Below are 21094 nucleotides of genomic sequence, written 5' to 3'. Positions count from 1 at the left end.
CTTGCTGACCAATTTTAATTTTCTGTTGCTTTTTTATCCAAATTTTCTTTTGAGATCCTAATCTTTTGAATTAAAAATGTAACTTAAATTTATACGTTTTTTCTAGAAGGGTAATTTTTAAGTAAAGTTCTTTAAACAGTTTGAATAAAATTAGAAAAAGAAATTTACACTATGTTATACTCAAAAAATCTAGCATCCTGTGCGTTTTTCTTTTTATAAATCGAGTTCGTATTTTTTTTTGGTTTATGCCATAATATTATTCACTTCCAAAATAATGATGACTTAAAATTCCTTACATTGCGATCATAGGCATAATCAAAAAATCTTAGGACAAGAAAACTTTCAATCGGTCAAAACGATTAAAATCACTAAAGGAAAATTATTTTGTTGAAAAATGATTACACCATTAATATACGAATTTTATCATAATATTACCATGTACTTACATAAATGCTTTTCTTGTTGAAAACATTACATTGATACACCAAAACATTGATTTTTATTTCGAAATAATCATAATAAAATCAAATAATATTATTAGTTCAATAACAAAGGAAAAGTTGACTCTATCGGAGTCCGTAGAAGTAAAAAAATAGCTGTTGACTCTATTGGAGGATAACTCTATTGGGAGTTGACTCTATCGAGATCCCACTGTAATATTATCGCAGTAAATGCGTTTTATAAAATCACCGTCTTGAGATGGTCTTACCTGATTGAGATAGAGGGTTAAGATGTTGATTCTGGGATTAAAACAGGAGAATTTAATGAAATCAAAATTAGCATCCACTCTTTTTTATAGAATTGCGCATATTCATCCTACTTTTTCGCGTCCAGCCTAATTATAATATAATGGGAATATAATAGGACAGTTTATTTTTATTTCATGATATTTGGTTAATTTTAGAAGTATGTTGGAGACATTGCAAATCGTCTTAGTATTTTTGGTTTGATTTATCCCTTAAGTACAAGTAGCTTTTCACTGAATTAAATTCAATAATAAAAATTAAATTTGTAATCAGAAACAATAAAATATCAAACATTTACCTTTGGAAAATTCGACATTCATTAAACATTAACCGTTAGTTTATCCAAATTATAAATTTTGAACCCTATTATACAGTCTCAAATTTGATCTGAAGATTGGCTATGGATTCGTCAGACCAGTATCAATAGTTCTCACATTTAATGATAAACTACTTAAATATATTTATTTTAATAACAATGCAAAGATTACTCGTTCGTCACAACATTTAACTACTTTTTGCCATCTTTGTAACCACTTGTCGCCAATTGAAAAGGCTCAAAATCGATTGTTTTAGACATCATCATCATCATTATAATTTTCAACCGCATATCCCTATTGAGGTCGCGGGCCCATGACATCCTAGCAGCACACGCTTGTCGATTCTCCGCCACTTCAGGAAGATGTTCGTATGTATAATCACGCTAAGCCGTCTCTCGGCTAATCCTCATGTCTGTCAAGGCCCTTACAATAGCTTGCATATGCATAGCCTTTCTGGGGAATCTTTGTTCATTCATGCCATTCATGCGCAGAACATTTCTGTAGATATTGTAGTTTCTAGCTCCAAGAGTTTCTTGTTTAAAAAAAGTTTAAAATTAAAAAAAATATTGAAATTAAATTATAAATGAGGGAATTAGAAAATCCCTTACTTTTAAGCTTAAATATTTACTGGATAGCAAAAACTGGAGATTTGCAAAAAAATATCTTAGATTCTTGAAACCTTCTACTTTGTATTAAGTAGGGTAGAGTCAGTACTTCTGGGCACCATTAGGCTTTAATGGCCTCGTAAGGTATGCAATTTTTGTCAGATTAAAATGACTTGTTGTATAAAGATACTTTGAAAAAATATCTATCTATATATCTAGGATTTGTCTTGAGAATTTTGGTGAATCTCATTGAAATAATATGCATTTTCCCCAATTATGCCTGTTTCAGTACTTTTTGCCACTTGTTAATTAATTTTACATAATAAGAGACGTAATAACATATTAGAATAGTGTATAGAATAGAACATATTGTGAGTGTTGAAGTATAACTTATTCTTAAATTTATTGTTTTATCTTGGGTGGCCAAAAAATGCTAAAATGGCGAAAAACGTTGACTGTACCCTATAAACATTAGAAAAAATTGCTAGATCATGTTAGATAGACAGAAAAAAGATTCTTAATGAGTGTCCGGTGATCCAATCGTTTTTAAAGAATTAAAAGGGTTTCTAATCATTTTAGTTTTTTACTGAAAAAAGTGTATAATTTATTAGGGGGAAGTTGCGCACCTTTGAATGTGGGGCAGCTTTGAAATTTTCACCTATTTTTAAATAAAATTGAACCTTATTGTGATATAATTTAGCTGCACGAACAGATTAAGAAACTAAATTATATCACGATAAGGCTCAATTTTATTTAAAATAGGTGAAAAATCACAATTTCAAAGGAGTCCCACATTCAAAACACTTCCCCCTACTGACCAATTTGCTAAAATGTTAACTCTTTCTCTTTCGTCTCTTTTGGGACACTGAGTACCCAAAGCAGCATATGAATGATCTGTGAAAAATAATGTTTTTTAATTATTCAGAACTGATAAAAATCCGATTCTTGTGGATGATTACAAACTATAAGGATGTCCAAATGTAAGATATTTTTTGTAGGACCTCAATTAATTCCTGAGCTTATATATTTTTGATTAAAAAATTGTGAAATTGTCTTGCAGCATATGTTGCGGTCCGGAAAGAGTTATATCAAAAATGTTTTCCACATTTTTTAAAACATTAATAAATTATGAATTATGTACTTACCAAGTTTAGTATCCAAATTTTCTTAAAATTGACTAAATGATCATTCCAGAGCAGTTGAAGCTAAGTAGAACTCAGATAATTTCAGCAGAGTTAAAGAATTCAAAAGATTCTTTAACTTTATTGGAATAAATCACAGGAATCCAACAAAATTGCAAGGACTAATAAAACCAATTCAAATTATACTTTAAGCCATATTTTATTGGAAAAAAAATTATTCTTTATATGTAAGTATATATTACAACTTACAGATACGATTTCACCTAACTACCAAAAACGATTGTCATCATTTTCTGTACAGAGCGTTTAAAAACTAGTAAGGGTTTCTCTATTATGTTTTATATGCACTCTTTGTAATCTTTTTTTTTTCTTAGATATTTTGTCTTTTGAAGGCGCACGAGAATACAATTTGAATTTTTTTTTATACCATCCTTCTCAGGCAGTGCAAAGTGTTTAACATTTTAGCGCTGCAAAAATTTGCAATATTCTTTTTGATACATCTCCTTAATTCACATTTATTCAATCTAATTTTGGAAGAGGTTATTTTATTTAAAAAAAAATTGAACTAGAAAAATTTTAAAGACCAATTTCAAAAAAAAATTAATTTAGAAAAAAAAATAGAAGTCTTTGAATTCTCTGAAGGTGCTTAGAAGCTTTAGGAGGATTGATGTTCTTTGACCTTCTACACACGAGTACGAAAAATTATTTTTTTCAAATAAAAATTGAATTATAAAGAAAACAACTCTTCAAACGACTTTTAAAAAATATTAAGATATTAAAGGAACGCTCACACTGCACAAAAACATAATGATTTATTTTTAATTAGTTTTTTTTTCTTCCAATTCTTTCGCGCCAGGTACTTTCCCAATATTTTGTAAACCAATTTTTTTTTTCAAAAGTGAATTTTTTTTCCATTTTTCGCACTAGTGTAGTCGCAGTTTTTTTTATCTTGTCTTTTTTTACATCACAATCAATTAATTACTTTTTTTTTTAGAATATATTCTCTAAACATTTCCTAAATACATATAAATTTCTATTGTTGCACTAACGAAATTTTTAAATTAACTTTTCCATATTGTTTTCAATTGTGTCTTTTTTTGTTTTTTAGACAATTTGCTTCACAACAAAAAATATAATAAATTTATGAAGCTTAGTTATAAATTGATTATTATTTTTTTCTTTGCGTAAAATCTAAATTGTGTTTTGGGGAGAAAAAACAAAATGCTAAAATCGAGTTGTAAGTCTTGTAAATGATCTTTGATTCTTTAATCTCTTTCTCAATTTTTTACTTGTGTAATTTTTTGAATAATTTCTTTTTTTTGCAAAATATTCCCTAAAGAGTGAATGAAAAATTTTGCGGCCAAATTTGTTTACAGAAAAAAAAATTCTTCTAAATGCTGTCTATCCTCTTTCATCACAGATATTCGATTAATATTGAGGTTTATTTTTCTTCTCACTCATGGTAAAAGCAACAATAAAAAAAATTGTGAAAAATATTTAATTGAGAGAGAAAAAGTTGGTGGTAATATCCCTAAAAAAAAAATGTATAAAAAGCCTCGAAATTTTCTCCCCAAAATTCAGCGTGAAATTGAAGTAGAAAAAGGATCCTCTATTCTGTACAAGTGATTGTTTTTTTTTTGTTGTTTTTTAAATTAAATTTATAAACTAAATAGATATTTGCACTTCGAAGTATTTATCCCTGACTTTGTCACTTGAGAGCGTCAAAGATATTTTTTTTTGTAATCTTGATGATCTACGAAAGATCGCCACATTAAAATTTTCAGGCGAGTCTGGGATAAATTGCATTTTCCAGAAAATTTTGTTGAAAATAAGCGCACTGTTTCAAGTCATTTGCTGAAAAATCATCACCAACAACAAAAAGGGAAATCACCTCTGTCCCCTTTCACCCCATTTTACAGCATCAATCGCGATTTTGACTTCATAAGTCTATTGGTGTTTGTGACTTTTCCATCTCCAGTCCAGCTCTTCGATTTGGCCCTGAAGTGTTTGTACTCTTCACAGAATCCCGGATCCAGCATCTGTCTGTACGATTTTGGATCACACAGATCAGGATAAGTCTCATAGAATTCTTTGTATCCACCATGGAGTAGATACATTTCTGGATAGTGAAGCGCTGGGTAGGAATCTTCATTGCAATGCCGATCATGACTCCGCAAAAATCGAGATCTACAATCCAATAAATCCGCAATCACACCAAAATCCCCCAAAATCCCCCTTTTTCCAAATCTACTCACAATTTTGGACCACGTTCCGAGGAGAATTCACAGTGAAATACCAAGATTTGCCTCTTGTTCTCATCTGCATTCGTCACTTCAGTCTTTGATGTCACCAGTTCCTCCAGAATTTGCTCCTGAGTGTAGAGATTCACAGATCCTGCTATGTGACCCCCCTCATACTCATACGGATACCGACAGTCGATGATCTTGAAAGATGCCACGGAATCATTGTAAGATCCCTTCACCAATTTGGCCATTGTGTGCACAGAAATTGACTTGAGATCCTTATGACGTCCACCCTCCAGCAGTGGTAAGCAGAAAGGCTTACTGAAGTCACCAATCAAATCGGGATTCGTCATTGCTGGAGAGAAAGAGAAAGCTTAAGCTTATTGACCAAAAAGTACCAGACTTTTTTTTCTCAATCTCTGTCCTAGATCACTAAAAATTTTACAGCTTAATCCTGCAAACAAAAGACATGGATTTTCTACTAAAAATCCTGGCCAAGCTGAAAGTAATTAGGAAAAACCAAAGTCGCTTGTTCAGGTAGAGTGATCGCACAGTGAGAGTAGAAAACACCATTTTTAGTACAGGCATGTTTCATGTGAAAATTGAAGGTGCTAAATTGGCTACTTGTCTTTTTTCAATTTTCTTGAAAATGTACGAAAAAAATAAAAAGGATTCTTAAAATTGTATTGAAAAAACCGACGTTAGGGAAATTTACTAGAAGGGAACCGGAATTCGTCGGGGGAATGGAGTCACTCTTGGAAAAACGACAATCCTTTCCAGGATTGTCGTTGGAAAGGATTGTCGTTTTTCCAAGAGTGACTCCATTCCCCCGACGAATTCTGGTTCCCTTCTAGTAAGATTCTTAAAATCTTTCAGATTTAGCACAGCAATCTTTAGGGGTTTATTTTAGAACAGGCATGTTCCAGTTAAAAATTGAAGAAGTTAAATAATATTGGTTATTTGTCTTTTTTAATTTTCTTTAGCATGTATTAAAAAAACGGAAAATAATTCTTAAAAACCTTTAAAATTTAGTATAGAGTACAGCAATCGCTTAGTGTTTAGTTTAGAACAGGCATGTCTAGTTAAAAATTTGAGGGTCTAACATTTCATATTTGAGGGTTTCTTAACATTTTACTAAAAAAAGAAGATGAAAAAGGTATTTCTATATTGGTTTCTTAGCATGTGCTAATAAAAAATAAAATGGATTCTTAAAAACCTTTACGATTTAGTACAACAATCTTTAAGTGCTTAGTTTAGAATAGGCATGTCCCAGTTAAAAATTGAAGAAGCTAAATAATATGGGTTATTTGTCCTTTTTAGTCTTCCTTAGTTTGTACAAAAAAAAACACTAAAAATGATTTTTAAAAACCTCTAAGATTCCTTTTAACTCTTTCGCGTCCATAGGGTCATATATGACCCGGGGAAAAAAGTTTCTTTTTGGCTATTTACATTAATTGAAATCTAACTGGAGTCTTGAGAAAATGAGCCAAGAATCTTACATCCTTCTATTATGATGTCGTGCACGAACAGATAGATTTCAATTAATGTAAATACCCAAAAAAAACTTTTTTCCCCGAGTCATGACATTACCCTATGGACGCGAAAGAGTTAAGGGTTATTTTAAGGGTTAGGTTTAGAACAAACATGTCCAGGTTATTTTTGGATTTGCCTTTTTATTCTACAAATTAAAAATTAATTTACTGAATAACTATATCATAGACAATATTAAAATAATTTAAAATTTTCTATATGGGGATTTTTCTTTCTTTTGTGTACTAAAAGATTGAACATATTTTATTAAAAAAAATAATACAATTTAGGATGTATTTGTTAGTCTGATAATAAGAAGGTTTTAAAAAAAGATAGATCAGTGAAACTTTGTGACAAAATGTCTAAGTGTTTAATTTTAGTATAGGCATATGGAACTCAAATAAGTTTTTTTAAATTTTAGGTTTGTTAAGATTACTCATAAATTAGTTAGTTCTTACACCCATTGCTTATTTTATTTTATCTTTTCTCATAACATGTACTAAACTAAATTTTATTGAAAATATTTGATAAATCAGTACACGCAATTACAAAACATTTTTCATCTATTTAAATCTTTTTTCTGTTTAGTTTTAGAACAGAAATGCTCAACTTAATTTTTTATGTTGGATTTAGAGGGTTCAGACAATTATGTTAGATTATTTAAAATATTAGTACAAGAATTTGTTGAATAACCTCAATAGTTTTGTTCAAGACCGTTGTTAAGATCGTATATCTAAGCTCCCTTTTAAGCATTTTATTCCTTTTGGTAATAAATTCTATTAAAGAACTAAAAAGTTATTTTAATGCAGGGGCCTCTCCACATTTCATTTTTCCATACGTTTTTGCATAGAGACACTGAAGACTATTGGCAAGTTTTTTCCTAAAGAGAATTACTTATAAGTCTAATATATTTCGAAATCGTGTATTAAAAGTTATCTAAAAATACATATTTCATAATGTTCGCCGAAATAATACAAGAACTATACGAGCAAATTTATTTAAGTCGTAGTGCAATATCTGTAAAATTTTCACAAGGAGAAGTGAAAAATAGCTTCACTTTTTATTAGGCTTGATGGGCCCCTGTTTTAATGTTTACGATTTAGTACATAGCATTGTCTTTGGATTCAAAGTAAAATCGGAAATAAAACAAAATATTTGAGTTTTTAATCTTGTTTTCCGTTTCATTTGAAGAAGTTTCTCTTCACTGCACACTAGTTGGGTGATGATCTTTTTTAGTACATGCAGGTGCTAAACTTTTAATAGCTCAATTGTGAATTAACAGTCATAATTTGGGTATTTTTAAAATATAACAGATAAGTATAATGTTTATGAATATTCCTACCTTGCGTTTAATTTTTTTTTTCAAAATAATATAAAATGTACAAAATATATACACTGACTGAGAGAACTCCGAAAAAGTTAAAATAACATTCCGGAAATGTTAATTTTACTCTGCAGTATTGATCCGAAAACGGTGTAAATATTACCCTTTTTAGGTGTATTATGGGTTAAAGTTACACTTCTTTCATGTTGATTTTACCCTTAAAAGGTGTAAAATTAACATTAAAAATGTTGATATATTTTTACACCCAAAAAGTGTTAAAGTAGTGTCGAAAAAATGTTAATCGCAGCCTCTTTTTTCTCAGTATATATATATATATATATATATTTTTTTTTTGATATATTTAGATTTAGTGAAACAAACAATTAAGGAACTAACTTAATTTTCTATAATTAAAATAAAACTGATTTAAGCGCATTTTCATAAAATTTTCCATGCAATAGATCTATTAGTCGCAGGACAGAAGTTTGACAATAAAAAAAAAACAAAATTCCAAATAGGAAAAATAAATGAATCAGAAAAGAAACTTACATCGTGTGAGGGCATTCATGATGACCGTCTCATTGAGGGAGATGGATTTCTTTAGGAGGTTCCTCTTGGGAATATTAGCTTTGTCACGTGAATTCTCCTTGTCAGCCTGGTGATTACCACAGAGTGGAGTGAGCGGACTGAACTCCATGCTAACATTGAGTTCACTCTTGTAGCGTTTGCTTTGCACGGGACTCCCGACTAATGGTTCAGGTCGCTTGAATGCCTTGGTGGATTCCTCTGAGCGAATGGTGGCATTTCGCACCATTGACATCCTCAGGGGACTCATGCACTCTGGTGTCTTCGGCTCGAGCGGCATTCTGTGACTGTTGTCCGATGTTGAGGCCTCAACCAACGAGAGGCAACGCCTTACAAGTGGCCTCTTTGTTTCTGGCGTGGACCTGAGTGTCTTGATGTCACCACTAATAAGTGAGGTGATATTGCTAGGCATCTGAGATTCGCAGTCCATAGTCTCAATGTCAAATAACTCCATGTAGTCATCGTCCATGGACTCCATGGAGCCCGAGGATAGACTGTGGAATACACGGTATCCTCGGCTGGCAGTTGGGGTGCGATTGTGGGGAGAGGATGTACTCCTGGACGAGGTGGGTGTCTTTCTGGGTGATGGCTCAACGCGCCTTGGAGCTATGGCCAGTGGCTGGGCAAATTCAAAGGCACCTTTGTTGTCTGAGCCCCCATCACCTGCCCCAAAGCTTGCACTGTACCCACTGTCCATGGAATTGGCATCGATTTCCTCGAAAGAGCGCCTTGGGGCAGTCTGAGACACCAACACCTCTTCCGTTGGCATCACACGGAATCGCGATGGACTGACTTCTGGCGACAGCAGACCACCCATTTCCATGCACGGGCTGATGGAGCAGGGACGTGGACTAGGCTGGGGACTGCTGCCAGCATACAGTGACAGATCCTCCGTGGACATGGTACCCTTCTCCGGGGAATCATAGGAGATGCATATGGGTGTGATGTTGGCTCTTCTGCTGCCCCGGATGCGGCTCTCGCCACGACGTCCCGAGGCAGATCTCGAGCCAGAATTCAGCGTGAAGGAATTGTTGATGAGACTGCAAGGAAAAATTATCCAAAAAAAATCAGGAAAATCCCGCAGAAATTCCACATTCGAGGTTACAAATTCTCAAAGGTATGGGCAACATGAGTAAGGACAATGAAGGATAAAATGGAGGATCATTGTACAATAAAATGCATCTACCTGAAACTAGTTTTTACCACGACACTTCGACCCATTTCTGCACTAAAATTATCCTCAAAAATACCAAGAAAACTCCTGCACTTGAGAAAACTCAAAAATTCTCCTAAAATTTTCACTTAGGAACCTAAATTTTCTTCATTATTGCTGAGAAATCAAGTGAATATAATTCGTCTGAAACACTGGACTAAGAGGGCTTTCCTTCTCACTGCATTCGATAAATGGGCAAAGGCAACTGCAGCCAGAGACTCTTTTTTGCCTTCTTTTCTTCCCTCCTCTGTGTTATTCTTCACAAGTCGTCAAATACGAGTGAGGAGACCCCATAGTGCTGTCTCTCAAAAATCCCAAAGACACTAAAATAGTTGAATGGCTTTATGGGAATGGCTTTGAACAACATAAGAGAATCCCTTGGGTGCTCTTTTGAGGCTAAGACAGAGAGCTAAGAAACCCAGCTATTGTATCCAACATCTCCACCAACCCACGATAACGTCCCTATCCATGCAAATTTCCAAGGATTTCCTAAACACTCACTTCCATTCATAAAACGACGAATAGTACATGATATCCAACCCAAAAATGTACTCAGCTGGTAGACTCAAGGAAAAAAACCACGATAAATTTGATAAGAAACATTTTTTTTGTAAATATACAATTCATAAGAATACTGTAACTATATAACATTCTCTGCAAATGGTATTTCATTGAGAATGATTTTAATGGGAAACGGGAAACAGTGACTCGCAGTCAACAGACGTAAAACGGGGGATATATTTCTGCTTTGAATTTTAGGGGAAAGTTTGTATGATAAATGAGACAGACGGAAATTCAGGAGGGAAGATCATTTACCGCCAAAAACCCGGTCTCTTCATGCTCAGACCGAATATTGATTCCTGATAGCAGGAAAAAGGAATCCTTGCAGATCATTAACTGTCTTGTCTGACAACAAAACCTTCTTTTTAAACCCATCGCCTTGGAAGGGTTGAACAATTTTGCTGAAAAACAGTGACCGTTATTGATAATTGCAAGATAAGAAAGTGAAACCGAAAATAGATCATTTCATGTCTAAACTCTCTTAGGTCTCTTGAGGGGTGAGTACTATTGTAAACAACTGATTTTAAGTTAAAGACTAATACGAAGTTCAAGGAACGAATAGCGAGGTAAAGGGATAAGTGAGATATTAGACGAATAAAATAATATAAGGGAATAGTTAAAATAACGAAATTGTGATAAAAATGTTAGCGACTTTGATATCCTTGCTAAATCAAGATTATTACGAAGTTTCGAATAAGGGAGTATGACGCAATTTCAATCATCTATTTTTTCATAACTCTTCCGAAATGATTACACTGTGCAACAGTGATTTTGTCCCTGCACACAGAAAAATGAAAAATTCTTAAACAGAAACACCCAGGAATTTAATTTCAAATCCCATCGAATGAATGCCAATGTCCTATTTCTAAATCCTTGATCATTTAGTTTTAGTTGCAATTTGCAAATCTGTAGACATTTTTCATTTTCCAGCTAATGCTGAACTTAAGTTCCCGATCTCTTAACTGGAAAGAGCTAAGGATTCTAGCCCATGTCTTTGGCTCAGAGCTTCTAAACTTAAACGCCTCGGGGATTTTCTAATATCCGGGTAGTAAATTTTACTGGCCGCATATTAGATATTAGAATTTAACTGAAAGACAGTAAATTTTAACGGATGATAGTAATTTCGATTGAAATTACTATCCAAGCCAGTAAAATTTACCATCCTGCTGTTAGAATGTCATTTTGGAATATCGTGGATGCCGATGCAACGGTTCCCGATATGCTTTGAATACATTATAGGAGTTCGTGGCGCAGCTGGAAGATGCTCGACTGTCATCACAAAGGTCGCGTGTTCAAATCTCGGCGCAGGCTTAAATGTTCGAAAAAGATTTTCACGCACCAAATGGCTTTGAAATACAGAGAATATCATCCAGGGAGGGCCCCAAGCCCTCAAACAATGGTCAAAAATTAATAAAAATCACACAGAAAAATGGTAAATTCTTAAATAGAAACACCCAGGAATTTAATTTCAAATCCCATTCAATGGGCCAATGCCCTAATTCTAAATCCTTTGATCATTTAGTTTTTAGTTGCAAATCTGTAGACATTTTTCATTTTCCAGCTAATGCTGAACTTAAGTTCCCGATGTCTTCATTTGAAAGAGCTAGGGATTCTAGCTCATTTCTTTCGCTCAGAGCTTCTAAACTTAAACGCCTCGGGGATTCACGTCCAATTTAAGTTCCCAGGATCTTATATATTCTTAAATTTAGAGTCAAAATTTTTCTGTGTGTGGGTTCTCATGCTATTTTTTCTATTGCTAGCGTCAAATGATTTACGAAAATACTTATCATTTTGTTTTTGCGCCTGGAAGGCAAAACCGTTTTTGCCGTTTTTTGATACTTGGGTACCTATATCTCCGATTCTGCTAAACCGATTTATTTCTTAATATGGGAACATTTGTTCTCCTTTAGATGCCCGATAATTCTTTGGATAGATGAAGTTCGTGCAACTGACACCAGGGGCGCTGTAGTCTCATATATGTAAAAAAACATGGAAAAATCGAACTTTTTAGCAACTTTAATCAAAAATATCCTAGTTTTCGGACTAGGACTAGGGACAGTCCTAGGGACTAGGGACTAGGACTGTCCCTAACAATCTGTTTTATGGGTTTGATAGAGAATTTTATTAGCTACATTTTCATTTCAGCCAACTAGAGAAAATTTTTACTTTAATTTTTGTAATCTGAATAATAAAATTGTAAACTGAATAATGTACAAAATGGCTATAAAAGGCCCGGTACATCGAGATAAATAAATAAATAATATATATATTTTTTTAAAATTTAGACATAATTTCTAATGGCTTCGGCACACCTTTTATATCAGACAAAATTTAAATAAGATCAAAATTCACATCGCTCTCTTAAAATCTTTGCATATGTCTATCCTACTCCTTTCCACACTTCTTCTTCTTCTTTTGATCATCACACCAAATTAATTTTAGTTCATTCCAATTTTGAGTTCGAAAGAGTAGGATAGACCCATGAAAATCTTTTGAGAAAGAAAGGAATGCGAATTTCGGTTTCATGAAATTTTATCGATCTAAAAGGTGTGCCGAAAGGATAAGAACTTAAATTCAAAGATCGACCAAGAGAGAATTTGGTTTTTTTTTTATCAACTTAACATTTTGGTCAGTATGTTAGTAAATATCGTCAATTGAAAATCAAATTTGTTTTACTTTATTGCCATCTAAAATGGTTTTGCAAGAAGTCTTTTTGTACACAAAACTCCTATAAAACACATTCAACTGAGGGTTATGACATTTGGTAAGTAGATAAGCTTATAAAATTTGACGAATTGTACAGGTATGAACAATTCTGGCACCTTATGCAGGGCTTTATTAAATGCTTTTTAACTAATTTTGAGTTGCTTATTGGAAATAGTAAAAAAAATTACATGGCAAAAAATAATACTTAATTCACGACCATTCCAAATTCTTTACTGTCTAAAGATTTTGTTAATGACTATAAAATTTAGACACTGACTGTTCAAATGTGCAATAAAAATTAAATTTAGTCAGATGAAAGTCAAATTTGAGCTGCATTAAATCTAGAATCTTAAAGCACTGAAATTTTCATAAAATTCATTGCAAATCTTTTTTTTTCTCAAAATCTAATTGCAATTAATGCAATTTTTTCATATTAAAAAACCATAAACATTTGGGAAAAAGACAAATAAACAGTAAAAAATTAAACTAGATCATCAAAGAAATGAATATTAGTCATTAAAAACTTAAATTTGGCTTTGTAAATTTATATTCAATAATTAAAAGATTTTTTTTTTACAAAAATGGTCTTAATTTATTTCATTATGGATCTAGCATAGGTATCTTTTAGATCAGGATAATTTCATATAATTGAAGTTCACATCCCTTAATTTCTCAAACGATTTGCATGTCTATCCCACTCTATTGAGCTCACATCAAATTCAATTTGAACATCACACAAAATTCAATTTAGTTCAGTCGAATTTTGAGTGTGAAAGACTGAGATAGACATATGCAAAATATTTGAGAAAGAAAAGAAAGTTAATTTTGATTTCATGAAATGTTCCCGATCTAAAAGTTATGCTGAAGAGGAGTTTAACAACTAAAATGGAAACACTTTACCTACCATTTTAGTTTTTAATGACCCTGACACACCTTTTCAATTTAGTGAAAGTCAATCTATTGAAATTTTACCTCTTACTCTCTCAAACCGAAATGACAATATCGGGTCTTTCTGTCAAATGAAAATTGAAAATTCAATATTTGACAAAATGAGATAATTACATCTGACTAAGTCTGAAAGAGTAAGAGGTAAAATTTCACACAATTGAATTTCATTAAATTGAAAACGTGTGTCAGCGTAATATTGATATAAATTATGACCAATTATGTTTAAAAATAAATCATTTTCTTTGTTGACCAAAATTTAATATTTTGCTTTTGTTTTTTATGGCTCCGGCACACCTTTAAGATCAGGAAAATTTCATAAAATTAAAATTCAAACCTCTTTTTTTCTTAAAAGTTTAAAATATGTCTATCCCATTCTTTTGCACTCTTCTTCTTCTTTTGAACATTACACCAAATTAAATTTAGTTCAGTACAATTTGCAGTCGAGAGAGTAGGATAGACTTATAGAAATCTTTTTAAAAAAGGGACGCGAATTTTTATTTCATAAAATTTTACCGATCTTAAAGGTGTAGCGGAGATATTTCAGACCAAATTGAACATTTTACTACCTATATGTTTTTTTCAAATGTTTATGTTTTTTAATATACGAAAATTTTACATTAATTGCAATTAAATTTTAAAATCATATCATAATGTAATTTAGCTTCTCAATCTGTTTGTGCAGCTAAATTATATAACGATAAGGCTCAATTTTATTTAAAAATAGGTGAAAAATCCCAATTTCAAAGGTGCCCCACTTCCCCCTACAAGGTAAATGACCTTCATAATTTATATTTTTGAATTTTTTACGTGTATAGAAAGGAACTGGTTTACTTTTTCTTTTTATGTGCTTCCCAATTACAAAGCGTTTTTAGAATTAGTTTTATTTAGTCTATTAGTATAAAGCTTTAAAAAGATTAACTCGTAGTCTATGGAATCCATTAATACCAAATTTTTAGCATTTCGTCGCTTGGATTAGCAACTGTCGTATAACTTAATCGTCACCTAAATCAGGAAGTTGTTTAAACTTATTTTACAATTTGAAGCCCATAGTCTAAGGAATAGGGAAAGTCTTTTAGGTTTCGCACACACTCTGGCTTCAAAGCCTTATATTTTACCTATATTCCTTTAATGAATCTGACCTAGTGGCAATATATCGTCGGTTGCATCGACTGTTGTCGTATCTGCAGTTCTTTTGTGCCAACATTTAACACAAGAGGCGAGATCTGCATCACAGTTTGCATGAAATAGTCTTAAATCACACATTTCCTGAAAAAAATCGGATCAGATTCATCAAGGCAATATGGGAAAAATATGAAGTGTTCGAAGCCAGAATACGGGCGAAGCTTGAAAGACTTCTCACACGTAACAAAATGATCTGGCACTCATGGCGCCAAACTTGTATCTAAATCTTGAGGATGATCAATACAACAACACTTTATACATTCAGTTTTCAGAGTTCGAACACTCTGCGAAATCCATATTTCCAGTCTGTTTTCCTGTCGGCTCAGTGGAACAGATTATCAAGAGAATTTTTTTGTCAATAACCCATTCATTGCAGATTCCGTGAACGTCCAAAAGAGACAATCTCTGACACACAAAAAATAGCTCTGAGCCACATAGACCTACTGAACGAATCGAATGAAAATGAAAATGGATTCTTTTCGACCATAAGAAATATTCGCTAAAAAGAACATTCAAAGGTGGTGCTTCTCAACATCAATGGGAATGATATGTATATAGATATAGAAATATACTTGAGTACGTCTCTTCCATCTAAAGACCACTTTCCATCTCATTTTGCGAATTTTTTTTCTCTTGACTTCTTTTCCTCAGCACTCCATTAAGCTTTTGGATTATAATGTTGGCAGACACTTGTAGACATGGTATAAAAGGTGATGCATATGCCAAAAAAAATGTGTGAATAAGGCTCTTTAAGAGGTGTTAAGACCATTTCACCGAATGAAGAGATTTCCTGCTACAATTTAACAGTATCTTGTTAAGCAAATAATTCATTTTGTCACACTCTGGTATAGGTCTCGGGTTGATCTTGTTAGTTGAGATGATTCTTTACGTATATATTAAAGTCCGCGCAAATAGTGGTCAGCAAATAGACATGACCTATACCAATTTTGTGTGGTTAAATTAAATGAGCACTAATCGTCAAATTTGCACTCTTCGAGCACGTTTTATTGAAGGTTTTTATACTGAGGATCACCCTATGATCGTCCCGAGAGTTCATATACATCTGTGCATGGGTTCATTATGTACATAAAAATTTGAAAGAATGTAAGTAGATAGACTATGTTGAATCCCTTGTATTGTACCCTTATTTACCGCAAACTCAGTCATACAAGACAACTTTTTACCCAACTCTTCAGCTGTCTTCATACATTTTCGCCTTTGTTCAGTGCACTGAGACCGTCTTTTCCTTAATTATCATTTCTGTATGTTATGTACATATATAGTAAGAATAGTTTTTCCATTAAAATGGCGCACATAGGAGAGGAAACATGAAAACCGACGAGATATAGCAGGACGAATGCTATTGTAATGCTATCATTTTGTGCGATCACAACTAAATTATGATAATTATGTAAATAATTCAGAGAGAAAAAAAACGAAGGGAGAAGCAAAATACTCCAAGAAACTTTTTTTTTATATAAAAATAAAAAGAATAAGGGGGAGGAAGTTATACTATGTAGCAGGAACTGAGCACTGTGATATCAAGGTAAGGGAACTCAAACATGACCTTATCCATTTGATGAACTTCCATCAGACCCATCGAACTAATCAATTAATTAGTGGTCTTCGATAAACACAAAAATAAATAGGTTTCGATAGAGGTTAAAATATTTAAAAGATAAAAGTCTCGTACCTTGTACATTCACACACATCGCAGGGATCTTGAGCTATTCCTTCCCACATGATGAAGATGTTATGTTGTATAAAATTCACTGAACACTTCGAAGAAAATTATCCAAATAAAAAAAAATCAGCACAGAGAGGTTCCTCTTTCTCCTCACAATCTCATGGGGTCATAAGAAATCATTTGCAAAATAATTTGGTATAAAATTAGTTTTGATATAAAAGTCTTTTCTCTCCTTTCGATCTAATTTGTTGCTCTTCACTATAACACTGCAACGGGATCCATCTTTTTTGTGGATTTCCTTCGAATAAAATCAAGTCTTTTGTTTACAATTTTCCACTGATAAAGTGTTTTTGCATTTTATTTTATATAATGTAAAAAAAATAATAAATTAAAATCTATCGATACTGGACACAAATTAACCGGCTTTTAGTTGTCCATCTTGTCTCACTTATTGAGTCCGGTGTGTGCTCAACATTAGTCACTCAACAACTGAATTCATTTGTCCGTTGGAGTCCTGTGTAGAGTTCTGTGTTGCTGGTCACAAAACTCACCACCAACCGGAATATCAGTTCTTTAGGCTTCTACAGAGTCACCGCGACGAAATGTTGAACCCGACTGCCGGCTCTCAGTATACAACCCGAGGATTTTATCAATTCTCCCCACTCTTCATCCACAACCACCATCTCAACCATCTACGCACATCTCCAGGCTCATATAATATATTTATGCAGTAAGATTATGTATTCCCTTATGTTCATGTTTTTATTCAATTCGGGACATCATCATACAAGACCAATAAATCAGAGCAATTGTGGTATTGGTGACTCCTATGTAAAAGAGATTTTCCAGTGAAGTCTTTAGAAGAGAGCTTTTTGTCCTCCCTGCAAACATCTAATTTTCTTTATCAATCCCACATACCTGACACTCTCACTACCAAAGCCAGAAAGATAAGCAATTGTCCTAATCCACCAACTCTAACCCAGGGTATGATGACACCCTTTGGTACAACTCTAACTGCAGGGAGGTGTTGGTGTCTTTTGTTAAAATTTTATTTTAATGAGGTGGTCATCGCATAAAGTGGTGTTAAATATTTTGGCCTGAACTTATAGAAGAGCACAATTGTCTTTGAGAAAGGTATCCAGTTGGGTAATGGCCGATCTGCACGGCAGAAGAAGCCAAAGAGTGGTATTTTCCCTCCATTTAGACAAACAGGGTGATATTGAATTTCAGGAATGATATACAACTTATCAAATGGAAAATCAATAGAATTTGTCTTAAATCCAGAACACACAATAAATTTCCTAAAAATTAGTAAGGGGTAGAAAGACCCGTGGCACAATATCCTAGAGACTACATCTCCTTGCAGGGCATAATTCCGGATAAATGTGTATGAAGAAATAGGTTAAACCGTAATGCCTTAGACACACTTACGACTTAAGCTGAGAAATGGCTTTACGTAATTATAATAAAAATAATATTCAGATTTAATTTCTATTAATTTCTGACTAATCTGTCTCACGGCTTAAGTCGAAAAACGGCTTAGATACTGGGAGCTGATGGGAATTTAGTAAAATCATCATTTTGATTATAATTAAGTTAAGCCGTCTCTCAACTTAAGTCGTAAATGTGTCTAGGGTATAAGGCTCTCGCTCTAAAAGATACAAGGGTTCCAAGTTTGAACCCCCTTCCTTGTATAAGAATATCAGTTAAGAAGGCCCAGTTCATAATGTTTAAAATTATCTTATACGCGGGCTTCAGACCTAAACCGGTCTTCAGACTAGAGGTTTAGTCCAGTTCCCGAAGGTCTCAAAATTTGAAATAGCGAGCAATTTTATTGCTTTTTAAGGACCTTATAGGTAATTTGTCTTTAATAATCCAATAGCCAATACTAAGTTAAACTTTTCTAAAAAATCGTGATTGTTAAGCAATTAGAGCAGTTAAGCCATATGGCTAAGCCAAGCGGTATTCAGACTGGAGGTTTAGCTTAGGTCCTGAAGGTCTCTGAATCCTAAATGGCAACCAATTTTATTCCTTTTTTAGAATCTATTAGGTAATTTTCCTTTACAATCCAATCCTTAGTTAAATTTTTCAAAATATCTTGACTGATAAGAAATTATAACCATTAAGCCATATGGCTCAGCCTTAGGCGTGAAGCCAAAGTCTTTGCCATTGCCATATGACTAACTTTTCTAATTTCTTATTAATTGAGATTTTTTTGAAAATTTTGATTCAGGATTGGATTATTTCTTTTACCAAATTTTGTACTGCCAAACTTTGCAGACTAAAGGTAAAGGAGTTCATTTTGAGTTACTTTTGATTACTTTTTAATGAGTATTTCATATAAATTGGACGAAAATTTTATGCTGATTTAGTGACTCCAGTTGCAAGTAATTTTTTGACCACTTATTGTTCTCCAGAAGCGCGTCACTATTGAGTCAGAGTAATCCTTTGCCTATCAGAAATATTCTACAGGATCAGCTTGACTCTATTTGGCTGCTTAAGCGATCTTTAGACTAAAGGTTGAGATCAGTTTCCGAAGGTCTGGATTCACTACAACAAGCAATTTCAGCGATTTCAATGACTAAGTAAAAAAAATTTTCTCAAAAACTATCACTTTTTGAGAAATTTTGAGAAATGGTTCAGCCATATACCTAAGCCTTAAGTCTGAAGCCCGTAATACACTCCCCTAAAACCTAATGAACACGCAATATATTGGATCGACCGCTGTTTGGCACTAAAAGCAATAAATTAGCTTGATTTTATTAAAAATGTTGTATTATTAAGTGATTTGATCTTTACTGGAAAGAGAGAACTTGAATTCCAGAAGATTTCTGATGTTCTAAAGGTTTTTTAAAATCAATCACCTCCATGCCGCTGATTCCTCTATCGAACCCAGACTGACTCCCCTGTCCACCAGTATTCTATTTTGTAGTTCCGCTCTCGCGAGAAAATTATTGCCAACCTTCAGATAATGAGAGTTGCAAATCTTAATAGAAGAACCGACTTCTACACTTGATACGGTTTAGATTTAGATCATTGAAATCTCACTCACGATCCCTAATTTAAAGATATCATGCTAAAATGGCCGGGTAACCAGTAGGTGGAATAGAATAGAATTTGTTTGGCTATCGCCGTCTTAGCGTCGAGACTAACCTCCAGGACAAAACAGGAGAAAACCTCTTCATAGGTTTCAAATTTTATAACCCAGCTTTAGGTTTGTAGGATAGTAAATTTAGTATGTTTCGTATTATTTTGGGTAACGTATTGCTAAAAGTAAGTTGACAAAATAGTGGGGAAAAGTCTTTTGATAAATTACCGCTTTTGGTACTTACAAAATTTCAATTTTAAACTTAAACACTTAAGTTTCCAGAGCTTTTGGCGCTCTATCGTGTCTTGTTTAGTCGTTCGTAGTTTGGTGGAGCTACTTTGAGCTGTGGGGCTATATTGTTATATGATTTTTCGCCTTTTTATAAATTAATTATTACAATTATTTTATTTAGATCCACAATTGTTTTGTTTATCCAAATTACATCATGTTAAAACCCAGTTTCCTTTAGAAATGTGCGAAAAATCGTATAACAATGTAGCACCACATCTCAAAGTAGCCCCACCTGCCCTTAATCTCATATTTAAATTATTGAATTTTTTAAAATAACACTCATTATATATATATTTTTTTAAAAATAGTTTTGAGCTAATTTTTCTTTTTTGAGTTGCAAAATGGCTGGGTAATTGAGTTAAAAAAATCCAGTTTTTTTACTATCCTCTGCTTAGACTGATGATTTATTTCGGAGTACCTAGTCTAATAAATTTCTTAAGGCTTTCAAGAATTTAATAACTTTAAATTTTATAACTGTTAGATGTAAAATATTTAATAATATAGGAAAAAGTGGATCACTGTAAATGATTAGTTATTGCACCCGAGTATATACAAACTCTAAAAATCCTGCAAAAGATTAAGTATTCTAAATTGCTTTACTTTAGGTACAATTGAGAAGAAGAGAAACCTGAAAATTAGTACTGAAATCATTAAGGATATAGGGATAGAGAATTTAGTCGAACCTATGTAATCCAAATAATCAATGGTCAGAGGGAATTCTCTTCAGAGGCAAAGGATATTCAAATTCCAAGAAACAAGGATCAAAAAATTAAAAATTATTGACTTTTTAAATTTGTTTTCCGACTTTAAAAACACTGAAACATCCCAAGTTAAAGGATATATCAGGGATGGAACGTATGGGTAACAAGGGTATACTGGGTACACGGATTTACTAAGAGATCATAATTAGACTAAGATGAAGAACA

General features: G+C 33.0%; 1 protein-coding gene across 2 annotated transcripts in view; it reads right to left on the bottom strand.

Annotated features, from left to right (window-relative positions):
• Positions 1–2990: 2990 nt before the first annotated feature.
• LOC129809956 (M-phase inducer phosphatase-like) overlaps positions 2991–21094 on the bottom strand; it is a 106639-nt gene continuing 88535 nt past the window's right edge. Inside the window, exons 1-4 of one of the 2 annotated variants that reach the window (XM_055860132.1) lie at positions 16796–17421; positions 8457–9532; positions 5066–5408; positions 2991–4997 (exon numbers count right to left, since the gene is read on the bottom strand). In XM_055860132.1, the coding sequence (XP_055716107.1) occupies positions 4724–4997; positions 5066–5408; positions 8457–9532; positions 16796–16845 (1743 nt within the window). In that variant the 5' untranslated portion in view covers positions 16846–17421 and the 3' untranslated portion in view covers positions 2991–4723. Of the gene's footprint in view, positions 4998–5065; positions 5409–8456; positions 9533–16795; positions 17422–21094 lie in introns of those variants that run through there. The other variant, XM_055860131.1, reaches the window with a different exon arrangement.

The sequence above is a fragment of the Phlebotomus papatasi genome, chromosome 1 (assembly GCF_024763615.1).
Source record: "Phlebotomus papatasi isolate M1 chromosome 1, Ppap_2.1, whole genome shotgun sequence".
Taxonomy (NCBI): domain Eukaryota; kingdom Metazoa; phylum Arthropoda; class Insecta; order Diptera; family Psychodidae; genus Phlebotomus; species Phlebotomus papatasi.
This window is presented reverse-complemented; position numbering and strand designations above follow the sequence as displayed.